This window comes from Balaenoptera musculus, chromosome 4 (genome assembly GCF_009873245.2).
Source record: "Balaenoptera musculus isolate JJ_BM4_2016_0621 chromosome 4, mBalMus1.pri.v3, whole genome shotgun sequence".
Lineage (NCBI taxonomy): Eukaryota > Metazoa > Chordata > Mammalia > Artiodactyla > Balaenopteridae > Balaenoptera > Balaenoptera musculus.
The window spans coordinates 30,029,065-30,041,891 of record NC_045788.1 but is presented as its reverse complement, the minus strand read 5'-3'; the positions used below and the strand labels follow the sequence as shown (position 1 = coordinate 30,041,891).

Below are 12,827 nucleotides of genomic sequence, written 5' to 3'. Positions count from 1 at the left end.
GCTACTTTATTTATTTATTTTATTTTTTTATTTTTTTTGGCTGTGTTGGGTCTTCGGTTCATGCGAGGGCTTTCTCTAGTTGAGGCAAGTGGGGGCCACTCTTCATCGCGGTGCGGGGACCGCTCTTCATTGCGGTGCGCGGGCCTTTCACTATCGCGGCCCCTCCCATCGCGGGGCACAGGCTCCAGACGCGCAGGCTCAGTAGTTGTGGCTCACGGGCCCAGCTGCTCCGTGGCATGTGGGATCTTCCCAGACCAGGGCTCGAACCCGTGTCCCCTGCATTAGCAGGCAGATTCTCAACCACTGCGCCACCAGGGAAGCCCCCTCACTATCTTTTTATTCACTTTTCATAGGAATTTCTTCCTGCCCATATATACCCCATGGATTAGGTCAGGCAGATACCTGCCTTAATGGAGCCATAGGAAAACATGAGCATGGTGAAAGGGAAAGGGTGAATCCTTACGTCCTTTCAATTTTTATTGAGCGGTTTTATGAGAAGCTGTTGAGAAAAACTGTCCTAAGCACTTTAAATTCAGCCAGCAGCTCAGCTGGCTAATGGCTTTATGCTCAGCAGAAGACATCGGAACCTCTCCCAGTGATCTGGGACACTGAAATGGACCCCAGATCAAAGCACTGCAGCCGAAACTTTCATCAATAACACTACGTACTCCTTAAAAGCTCTTTCAAAGAGATCTGCATGTTGATCACATTCTGGCAATGTGTTATCTGGTAGGTGGGGAATGAATTTAATGTATTATAAACCTGAAGCAGGGAGGGGTCCCTGCAGAAACCCTAGACGAATTTGATGGGAGAAAAGGGGAGGGTAACGGGCGGGACAAGGGAGCAGTGACTGGCTGGAGTCCCCTTGAGGAACCTGGAGGCCAGGGATCTGCATCTCAGTTTTGCTCAAGGTCCCACGTTACTCTTACCGGAGCCCTCAGTGGCAGCTCCCGGCACTCACATCTGCCACACCAGCAGCGCACTAAAGAAAAACATGATCGTCCTGAATCCACTGAAGAGGAAGTAAAGCCAGTTTCTTTTTTGTTGTTGTTGTTAGAAAAGTGAACATTTTAATAACCTTCCCTCCCTTCCCGTTCTCCCCTTTTGCTGTGTTTTTAGTTTTAGTTTGATTGATTTAACTGTTAACAGAAGAATAAATACTTTCCCAAACTTTCCTTCTTAACTCTTTCAGATATCTCAGTTCCACCTGCTTTCTTATTTAGATTCCAAAATAAAAGGAACAAAGGAAACTTTTTTCACTTACATCTAGTACTTCCCTTTTTAATAGTAAAAGTAAATACACATGATTAAAAAAAAAAAAAAAGTCAAACCATACAGACAAGGAAGACCATAAAATGATAAGCAAAACTCTCCTCCCACCCTGAGCTCAGTTCCACTCCCCAGAGATAACCTCATAGAAATAATTTTTTCAGTTGACTGAGGTTTAGAATCCACAGTATTTCCAAATTAAAGTGCAGCATGATGGAGGAGTTGTTTCTAAACTAACACCTCCATAAGCACAGCGTGGATATAAATTCTCACCACTCCTCTTGTGTATCTGGGTCCTTAGACTAAGAAGTAAGAAGGGACTCAAAGCCCTGCCACGTCTCCTTCACTTTTCTCAAAGAAGGAGTACTCGTAAATTTCCTCAGGACAGAAGCGTGAGACTCAGACCAGAAGTCAGGGAACTTAACTGGCCTTTGCTTTCATCCTTAGCACCCATGTTGTGGGAGCTAGAGGCACTCAGAGCCACCTTCCAAGATGTTTGTCCCTTGTCCCAACCCCCAGACAGTGCTTGTTTCTGAGTTCCCTTCTTTTCTCTTCCCTTAGGAAGAAGATAAGCCCACTCTCTGCGTGTTCAATGCTGTGACCCAAGAGACAATGCCCATAATGGAGAGCATTTCCCTTCTTGGTAAAAAGGTGTCTGATCTGAGAACACTGATAGCTCTGAGATGTGGATTCCCTGTGAGTGTCTTCTGTCTTCGGACCCCAGAGGGACTGGAGATGTACGACTGCAACACGCTCAGGGACTACCAGACAGACCTCGGTACCGCCCACTATATGTGACAGCAGCTGCTACTCAGCACTCAGGTTCTTTGATACCAGACTCACAACAGAAGGAAGAGTTGTTTCTAAACTAAAACCTCTGTAGGCGCAGTGTGGATGTAAATTATCAAAACCCCTCTTTGGTGTCTGGGTCTGTAGGCTAAGAAATAAGAATGGTCACATAACCCCTGCCATGTCTTGTTCTCTCTGCTCAGAGCAAGAGGACTTGTTAATATCCTCAGGATAGAAGACCAAGACTCAGATCTGTTTATATTTTTCTCTTTCAAAATATATTTCAAGCATATATAGAAGCAAGTTCTAGTAGATATTCTTTTTTCTCTTTTTAATGCAAGTGGTAGCATATGACACATATTGTTTGAACCTTGCTTTATGCAAACTCATTTTGAAATACTGTCAGTTATATTAAACAATCTTTTAATTAAACAGTATGAAGCCAATACTGTGCAGGCCGAACAGGTGCCTCAGTGAGCACCATTCATCCCTGATGGACAAATTACAACCTCTCTTTATTTATTTATTTATTTATTTATTTTTTTAATTAATTAATTTATTTATTTATTTATGGCTGTGTTGGGTCTTCGTTTCTGTGTGACGGCTTTCTCCAGTTGCGGCAAGTGGGGGCCACTCTTCATCACGGTGCGCGGGCCTCTCACTATTGCGGCCTCTCTTGTTGCGGAGCACAGGCTCCAGACGCGCAGGCTCAGTAGTTGTGGCTCACAGGCCTAGTCGCTCCGCGGCATGTGGGATCTTCCCAGACCAGGGCTCGAACCCGTGTCCCCTGCATTGGCAGGCAGATTCTCAACCACTGCGCCACCAGGGAAGCCCACAACCTCTCTTTAAATACCGTACTTCAGTCATGTCTGCTGCAGCCATACATTATTAAGCCAAACTCAAAGGACTGTCAGATTTGTTTTAACCATATTGGCAAACGGTTCAAACTTTATAGAGATTCTTGCTTGAGGTGAATAAGTTTTTGCTGACAGCACATCTTTAGGTAACATTGTGCTATAACGTTTGCTGCAATGGAATTTGATTTCTCCCAACTTATAATAGGGCCTGTAGACATCCATGAATTAAGCAGTTTTGCTTTTTATAACTGCTAAATTTGCATTTATTGTTACTTTCCTGACTATTATGTTTGCTTATTCTTTCATGTTTTTGTTTTTTTTTCCCTTAGATGCCGTATATATGTGTTAGCATACTGTATTTATTTTTCTCTTTCTGACTTACTTCACTCTGTATGACAGACTCTAACTCCATCCACCTCATTACAAATACCTCCATTTCATTTCTTTTTATGGCTGAGTAATATTCCATTGTATATATGTGCCACATCTTCTTTATCCATTCATCTGTCGATGGACATTTAGGTTGCTTCCATGTCCTGGCTATTGTAAATAGAGCTGCAATGAACATTTTGGTACATGACTCCTTTTGACCTATGGTTTTCTCAGGGTATATGCCCAGTAGTGGGATTGCTGGGTCGTATGTTATTTTTAACTGAGGCTCTCAAAACTTTGACATCAATTACCATCCCTGTTTTTGATCAGAGGAAGTGATGGTCTAGGAGTCGTCCTCAGAGTACCTTACTGTAAACACATATCTGCTCTGTGTGCTTGCTGGGGGGTCAGCCCTGCGCAGAACATGGTGGTGGATGATTTAAGTAAGGGCACACAAGTGGCATTTGTCTTCGAGCAACTTATGACCTACTTATTTAATGAAATGCCAGAGGATAAATGAGAAAACTAAGGTGACTGTTCTGCAGGCCTGTGCTGCTCAGATCATGATGTGACATTTTAGAGCATGAAGAGAATTTAGAAATGGCTTGGCCCAACACCTAATTTTTTTTTTTGGTCGTGCTGCACACCATGCGGGATCTTAGCTCCCCCACCAGAGTGGAACCCATGCCCCCTGCAGTGGAAGTGTGGAGTCCTAACCACTGGACCACCAGGGAAGTCCCCCAACCCCTAATTTTTACAGATATAAAGACAGCAAAAAGGTTCTGAATGGTTAAATGACTTGCTCAGGGTGTGTCAAGGATAACGCCCCTTAAAATGACCCTCTAGGAAGGAGGTTTTTCAGATGTAAGGTTAGAGGCTCCAGCATGACCTGGGTAGATGGCTTTGGCCACCATGAGAACACAGGGCATGGGAGGAGGGGCAAGGAAAGAGGGACCTCAAAGGAAAAGGAGGAAGAGCCTTTGACCTGCTTCACACCTTTGCCTAAAACACTCCTAGCAGTCTTTTTTTTTTTTTAATTTAATCCTTGTAAACATTTTATTTTATTTTATTTATTTTATTTATTTATTTTATTTTTGGCTGCGGCCAGTCTTCGTTGCGGCATGCGAGATCTTTCGTTGCGGTGCGTGGGCTTCTCTCTAGTTTTGGGCTTCTCTCTAGTTGTGACGCGAGGGCTCCAGAGCGCATGGGCTCTGTAGTTTGCAGCACGCAGGCTCAGTAGTTGTGGTGCATGGGCTTAGTTGCCCCGTGGCATGTGGGATCTTAGTTCCCCGACCAGGGATCGAACCCACGTCCCCTGCATTGGAAGGCAGATTCTTAACCACTGGACCACCAGGGAAGTCCCCCTAGCAGTCTTTAAGTAGCCAGCCCACCTTTTTAAACTACAGGGTAAGGGAATCTTTGATCCGCCTCTCTTCCAGATTCTCCTCTTTCCAGTCAATGAGTCATCCCCGATGCTGTCAGGAGTTGAACCTTGACCCCTTTCCAAAGGCAGTGGAAAGTCAGAAGGTCTTGGAGAAGCAGTCAAAGAAAATCAAAGATTTAAGTAGCTCAATTAGTCCCTGCACATACTAGCTCATACAGTAATATATAAAACTGCCTCTGCACTCTGGGCATTTATAGTAAAGTGGTAGAAATGAAGCATGCACATTTACTCAGTTATAATCCAATAAGCCAGCTCCTTGTAGGCTGAAGGGCTCAGGGAAGGCTTTTTGGAGAATGTTGGACTTGAGCACACAAAGATGCGAGAAATATGCATCATCTGAGAGGAGGACGGTAAGACATTCCAGGCTTCTAGGCCAGGAGAAAAGCATGAGCCACAGATTCAAGAACATGGGCTTATATTTGCAGCAACATGGATGGACCTAGAGATTGTCATACTGAGTGAAGCAAGTCAGACAGAGAAAAGACAAATATCATACGATATCACTTACATGTGGAATCTTAAAAAATGGTACAAGTGAACTTATTTACAAAACAGAAATAGAGTCACAGATGTAGAAAACAAACGTATGGTTACCGGGGGGAAGTGGGGGTGGGGAGAGGGATAAATTTGGAGACTGGGACTGATATATACACACTAGTATATATAAAATAGATAACTAATAAGGACCTACTGTATAGCTCAGGGAACTCTGCTCAATACTCTGTAATGACCTCTATGGGAAAAGAATCTAAAAAAGAAGGGATATATGTTTATGTATAACTGATACACTTTGCTGTACAGTAGAAACTAATACAACATTGTAAATCAACTATACTCTAATAAAATTTAAAAAAAAAAAAAAAAGAATGTGGACTTAATCCAGGGAGGACAGAAAGCAGGAGACTGTTCTAAAGAGTGGAGGAGCCTCGTTGAGACCAATGGGAATCACAGCTGAGGTCATACTGAGGAGGGTCTTAGAAGTGAGGCAACAGAGCACAGGCTTCATGTGCTTGCAACCACAGCCATGTACCTTCTGGAACAGGAGTGTTTCAATAGAAGTTTAATCTCGTGGCAGGCAGCATGAAGTATAGAAAGGAGTGAGGAGAGCCTGGAAATAGAGTGATATGCTAACTGGAGCTTTTGATAATCCCAGTATTAATTAATTCCACTAGGAATGGAAGAGACAAATCTGAGAAATTCAAGAGAGAGAGACAGAGCGTCATGCTGGGTCACATCTAAGAAGAGGGAAATGCCAAGGCTCTGATGCTAGGACAGCAATGGTGAAATTGGGGAAAGGAGCTTATGCTTTGGGTCTTAAACTTTACATACAAGGAAACTCAGAGAGTACATTTTTTTTTCCCTGAAAATTACTCAGCTAGTTAGTGGCAAAGCTGTTAAGTACAACTGAGTTCTTCTAATTCTCCTCCGTGACAAATATGGAGCTAGGGCTTGAGTGATGGGTTGGGTTAGCAGCTACTGCTATAGGCGTCCTGCCCATGGAGTTGGGGGTACAGCACTGTGAGAGGTGCTTTCCTTAGACAGTAGATACAGAGAGGGACATGTCAAGGGCCAAGGGCCAGTGCTCAGGACATGCTGAAGTCAGGATAAGTAGACAGAAGAGGAGTCAGAAAATGAGACACAGAAAGCTGTCAGAGTCAGGAAGAAAACACAGACTTTGCATTGTCACAGATGATGAAGAGACTGTTTGTGGGATGCTAGTAAAAGGCCAAAGACAGTGTCTGAGAAAAACCTTTTGATTTTGCTTAGAGGTCATTGGTGAGCTTAGAGAGAGAAGTTTTAATAAAGCGGATGGAGACGGAAAGGTTGTAGGGATTAAGAAGCAGATACGTAATAAAGGGATAAAGGGCTTTTTTGGTGATAGAATACTTAATAATTAACTTATCAAGAATTTATCAAAGCTAAACATCCCCTAATGTTTGTGATTTTGAAATTTTGTGACTTGAGGTTTAGTGACACATCATATAGGTCCAATACACACACAACACATGTGCGCGCGTGTGTGCACGCGCGCACACAAACACACACACACACACACACACACCTTTTCTTGAATCAACCTATACAGGACAGAATGATGCCATTGGTACTTTTCACTGTGAATGCCTCATGGCATGTATTCATGGCCAGACTGAGAACATCACATCTGAGAGACTATTCCAGGAGAAGGGTCTTGTCAGCTCAGACCCTGAAATCTAGGCGGGCTCCAGGGTCCCCCACTACTCCTCAGGCCCCTTAGAGACCTACTGTGCCATTTTAATTCCTTTTATAAATGAGAAAACTGAGGCTCAGAGAAGTTAAGTGACTTGGTCAAGGTCATACTGGTAATAATTAGTCATCCTACACTCAGGATGGGGTTCTTTCCAACAACTTATACTGCCAACCCAGTGCGTCTTTATTGATACCTATTTTTACTGATGCTCTTTAAGTACAGATCAATATCTTCTTTTGATTCCCACTAAGGGAAACCCAAACCAGAGAAATGGTTTCCACATTCAGAAAGAAAAAGCCCAAATCAGATAGGCAGATATTGATCCCAGAGTATACATGAGGAATCCAGAAACTTGGGATATGGGGACCACAGCAGGAGAGGTTGGAGACGATTCCCTAGAATAGGCACTGTTGCTTGTACCTGCTTTCCTGCACAGCTTGGGCATGGTAGGTGGATTCGTAAGTAGAGAGTGGGTGAATCCAGGTTCTGTAAATATATACAATTTGGAGAGTCCACTTTAAAAAATTAAGAATAAAGAATTAGAAAGTTCATATAGTAAGAGGCCTTGACGCTTAATTCTCATTAATTTTACTTTCATTTCAGTTATAGATTTTAGTTGTATTTTCTGGAACAACATAGCATTTTTAAAATAAGTTTCTATTTTCTAGCAGAATGCCTAAGCTTATGAAGGAATTTAATGTGTGACAAAGGAGGCATTACAAATCAATTGGAATGGAAGGATTATCCAATAAATGGTGCTGGTTAACTCACTTAGAAACCCTCTGGATATTCAAAAGTTGAGCATTAAGAGAAAAACCATCCATTGTTACCTTTGATCTTTGAGAATTAAGACTGCTTCATTGCAAAAAACTGAAATTGATAGTTATAACACCTGTAACATCTGTTCACATAAAATACAGGGCTTGTTGGAGGTGCCCTAACTGATAAGAACTTAAATCACATAGTATTCTCTAGTTTTCAGGGCTCATCAGTAGTAGACAGGTTGAGCTAGGGAGAGCTGAGACCCTGAGGCTAGGCAACCACCTAGGGAAGTGCAGATGGGCCAGGAAGACCCCACCCGTAGACATCTAGCAAAAGGAGGTTAGCCTTAAATAGGTCCTGCTGGTGGGGGTCCTGGAACAGGCAGGTCAGTCTGCATTAGCAATTGGTACGATGGAGGAAGGCAGAGGGGGATCCAGGGAGATCCAGCAGGGACCCGGTAGGTGAACCATAGCATCAGAGCATCAAGGTAGTGAATGAATCAATGAATGAATGACATAAAAGGTGGGAAATGAGACAAGCTGGTTGCTGACACGGGAGCCTCTGTCAACATGTAACAGAAATCTAACCCCAGAGACTGGGGTTCGGAATAGGAACTCTCTGAGTTCCAGGCTCAGAGAACAGAGATGGGGCCTCAGTTACGAAACCCAAAAGGTAGAGTAGGATACTGAGACTTGTGCTCTGAGGCACAAGGTGGGGGCTTGGTCTCTTATTCCTGGAAGAATAAGGCAAGTTACTAGAACAGGACAACACCTGAGCAGGATGAACAGGAAGAGCAACTTCCCACCAAACTTCTGAGCAGCTGGCCTGGACTCTTAACAAATCCCCTACAACTGAAATTAAGACTGTTCCAGGGGCCTAAGACTGTTCTGGTCATTCAAATGGAGGCTATGCGGCCTCAGCTGTGGAGGACCAGGGAGGCTGGAGTATAGTGCTAGGCTAAAGCTTTCCAACGCTCATCTTTGAGTGATTTTCATAATAAACTAAAAACATAGTAAGTCACTTTAGTCAGGAGATGAAACAAATGCACTTGGAGCACTGTTTAAAGTCTTTTGTTTCCAGTGCTATTCATAGAAATCAAATATTTTACAAGAAAGTTTAGGTACAACAAGAAGTTTTTTTTTGTTGTTTTTTTTTTTTTTAAATAAATTTATTTATTTATTTATTTTAGCTGTGTTGGGTCTTCGTTTCTGTGCGAGGGCTTTCTCTAGTTGCGGCAAGCGGGGGTCACTCTTCATCACGGTGTGCGGGCCTCTCTTGTTGCGGAGCACAGGCTCCAGACGTGCAGGCTCAGTAGTTGTGGCTCATGGGCCCAGTTGCTCCCCGGCATGTGGGATCCTCCCAGACCAGGGCTTGAACCCGTGTCCCCTGCACTGGCAGGCAGATTCTCAACCACTGCGCCACCAGGGAAGCCCAACAAGAAGCTTTAGAGAAACTAAATCTATTAGGTCATGGATGATCCATATTTGGAAGATGTTTATCTAGGCATTTCTAGAGTGTATCTGCAGAACTGCTACTTGGCCTCTACAGAATAACTCCATAATTCTCCAGCGAAAAGAGTGAATTCTCCTAGCTGAGGCCAGACTTGTGAGGGTTAAGGTAGGTTAGGGCCTTGATGGCATTCATGCAGATCAGGCTCTGTGGGTAAACATGCACAGCAACTAGGAATCAACCCACAAAGGACAGTGAGGCCAAGGTCAAGAAATCCCAAACCAGAGTCAAGAGTAAGGGAAGAAGAGCCCCATTTCAAGATTACAGGTTGTGGGCTTCCCTGGTGGCGCGGTGGTTGAGAGTCTGCCTGCTAATGCAGGGGACACGGGTTCGAGCCCTGGTCTGGGAAGATCCCACATGCTGCGGAGCAACTGGGCCCATGAGCCACAACTACTGAGCCTGCGCGTCTGGAGCCTGTGCTCCGCAACAAGAGAGGCCACGATAGTGAGAGGCCCGCGCACCGCGATGAAGAGTGGCCCCCACTTGCCGCAACTAGAGAAAGCCCTCGCACAGAGACGAAGACCCAACACAGCCAAAAAAATAAAAATAAAAATAAATAAATAAATTAATTAATTTTTAAAAAAAAGATTACAGGTTGTAACGTAGGACGTCCAAAAAGAGAGGGATCAGCAGAAAGAACATATACTTGGATGTGTGTCTGCCTGTGAAGTGGATGCAAGAAGGGCAAGAGCCAGGAAGCAGAAAGGAAAGCAAGAGAAAGGCAGGGGAAAAGAGGAGGCTTCCGAAGCATTAGAAAGAATTCTAGAGACAAAAATTCCAAGCCAAATTCTACTCCCAGCTTGCTGGGTAGGTTCAGGCAGTTCCCCATGGGCCTCAGCTTCCTAGTGTATAAAAGGAGACAATGGAGCGGGCTGGTCTTTTAGGATCTTTTTATCTTCAGCGTTCTGTGACTCTAAGATTACTGCTGTTATGTTATCCTTCCTTCCTTCTCACCTGCAGGTATTTATGATGAACCTGTCTGAGCCTGAGGATATGTGTGGATAAGCCAAGTCACACACTGTCCCATCACAGCTTTGGCATGCAACTTCTGGGGCCACCATATTGATTCAAAGGCAGCCAATCCATAAGCTGTCCAGTGACACCACCTCTCCTAGCTGAGACAATTAGAGTCTTGCTTGGAGATGAGTATAACACAGAGGACAGGCACATGGGCCCAGCAGCCAGATTGTCCAGGTCCAACTCCTGGTTCCACTATTTACTGGTTATGTAGAAGCTGGGGAAGTTACTTCATCTTACAGCGCCTCAGTTTCCTCAGCTGTCAAATGGAGAAAATAATATAACCCATCACTTAGGGTTGTTGTGAATTTTAAATTATTAAATTGTTCATGTACTTAGAATAATCTAGAGCATATAGTAAGCATTCAATGAATATTAGCTATTCATATTCATATTCAATATATTACTGTTATTATTATTAATCATTAGTCTTGTGAATTCAAATTGGGAAATGTAGAGAGACAAAATTGGTTATCAGTAGGGTTGGAAAATGAAGAGTGTCAAGAAATAAGGTTGGGTCACGGCAAACGCATGTTGCATGCATGCCAAAGTTGTGATAGGACAGAAGCTGTAAGTTAAGCAGGGCAGCCTGTCAGTAGAGAAAGGGAGAAGACATACAAAGAGACCTAAAGGGCATGAGAGAGAGTGAGAGAACCTGGGGCCCATGGGAGAGATGGGCAGTGGTCCATCTTGAGAACTGTCTTGGTTCCTAATGCATGTTAGATGTGGTCATTGTCTCAGTATAATAAGCCCCATTTTCTTGAGGGTCTCCTTGCGATCCAAGAGCATAACTAAAACAGAGCCCACAGACTGGATGAGACATAATGCTTGTGCTCAAAGAGTTCTTTTAGTGTTTGTCAACTGGCAATTCCAAAGCAGAAACGTATGTTCAATAAAAAAGACTTTCAAAGTATACTTTGCAACCAGTTGAGCAGTCATTTACCCTATCTGGGGAGGTGAGAGGATGGTGTAGTCAAGGAGGGCTTCCTAGAGGAGGTGATGCCAGGACTGCATCATAAACTATTGGTAGGAGGATGGGGGAGTCAGAAGAATTCAGACAGAAGGGACAGCAAAAGAAGATGCCCCAAATCCAGAAACAGCCTGGGGTACACACAGAAGTACAGGCCAGCCTGCTGGGCTACTAAGGGTTAGGAGGGTGGCACATGGCCAGAACGGGTTTGAGGAGTGGCTCAGAACTTCATTTAACATGTATTTACTGCGCACCCACTGTGAGCCAGGCACTATTGGGGAAAGCAAGCATAGAGCTGTGAGCAAGGGTAGCAAGGTCCCCACCCTCTTGAAGCTTGCATTTCAGTGGGGAAGGCAAGCATCATCCCGTAAACAGAAAAATATCGAATTTTAAATAAAATTAAGGAATATGAAGTAAAAGAAAGCAGGATAAGGGAATAGAGAGGGATGTGATGAGGTGGGAAAAGGCTATTGCAGATGGCTGGCCAGAAGAGGAGATGGCATCTGAACAGAGACATGAATAAAGACAGGGGGAGGCTGTGGGGAGCTTCTCGAGGTAGCTTTAGGTGAGAGATTATCTAGGCCTGAAATAGGGCGGCGCTGGTTAAGATGGAGGTGAAGAAGCAGAGCTCTTCAACATTTGGGAAATAAACTTGTCAGGCCTTAGTGATTGTACAGATGTTGGGGGCATGAGAGAAAGGAAGGGATGAAGAACAACTCTCAGATTTCTAACTCAGGTAGCAAGGAAGATAGTGGTGACACAAACCGAGACACAGAATACAGGAGGACAATCAGGTTGGGGATGAAAGGTGACAGGTTGTCCTTCAGAACAGTGGGGCCCTAGCGTGATCCTTTAGATTGTGGTATCCCCAGCAGGGGGAATCCGGAGCTGGAGCAGAGGCCTGGCTGGAATTTGGACTCAGGAGTGACTGGCCCGTGGGTGAGTTTGTGTTGCAACTGAGGTTGCCTGTCAGTCAGCCAACAAGTATGTAGTGAGCACTCAGCAAACGGCAGGCAGTGTGGCAAGTCCTGAAGGAGCGTCGTTTGTAGTGGGTCGTGAACAACAGTCTCCAAACAAGTAAAATGATTTCAAGTACTGATGATAGGGGCTATGAAGAAATTAAAATAAGGTCACGGCATAAAGAGTATTGGAGGGGAGGAGGGGGTGGTGGCAGAGATTGCTTTAGCCCTGGTGGCCAAGAAGGTCCTCTGTGAGGACACGATGCTTGAAGGGAAAGCTGAGTAAGGACACTGCCCTGTGAACTCTGGATAAAGACCCTTTGAAGCAAAAGAAATTATGTGTTTAGGTCCTCAGATGGGCGTGGCCTGGGTGTGTCTGAAGGACAGGTGAAAGGTCAGAGTGGCCAGAACAGAGTGACTGAGGCAGGCTGGAGGGACAGAGGTCAGAGTGGGCCACATGGGGAGGAGACTGGGTTTTATCCTGAGGGAATGTGTAGAGTTAGAAGAGCAGAAGCCTGAGGAAAGATTCCTGGGAAACACCAGCCTGAAGGACGAAGGGAATGTAGTCACAAAACCAGGAGAGGGCAGGCTTTTGAGGAGCAAGTGATAAATCGTCCAGCAGCAATGAACATATCACTTTTATGTTCAT

At 44.3% G+C, this 12,827-nt stretch overlaps 1 protein-coding gene across 1 annotated transcript in view; it reads left to right on the top strand.

The window, feature by feature from the left end:
* ANKUB1 (ankyrin repeat and ubiquitin domain containing 1) overlaps nt 1-12,827 on the top strand; it is a 42,917-nt gene that overhangs the window by 15,950 nt on the left and 14,140 nt on the right. The window contains exon 3 of the mRNA XM_036851713.1: nt 1,831-2,047. Coding sequence (XP_036707608.1) covers nt 1,831-2,047 — 217 coding nt within the window. The remainder of the gene's footprint in view (nt 1-1,830; nt 2,048-12,827) is intronic.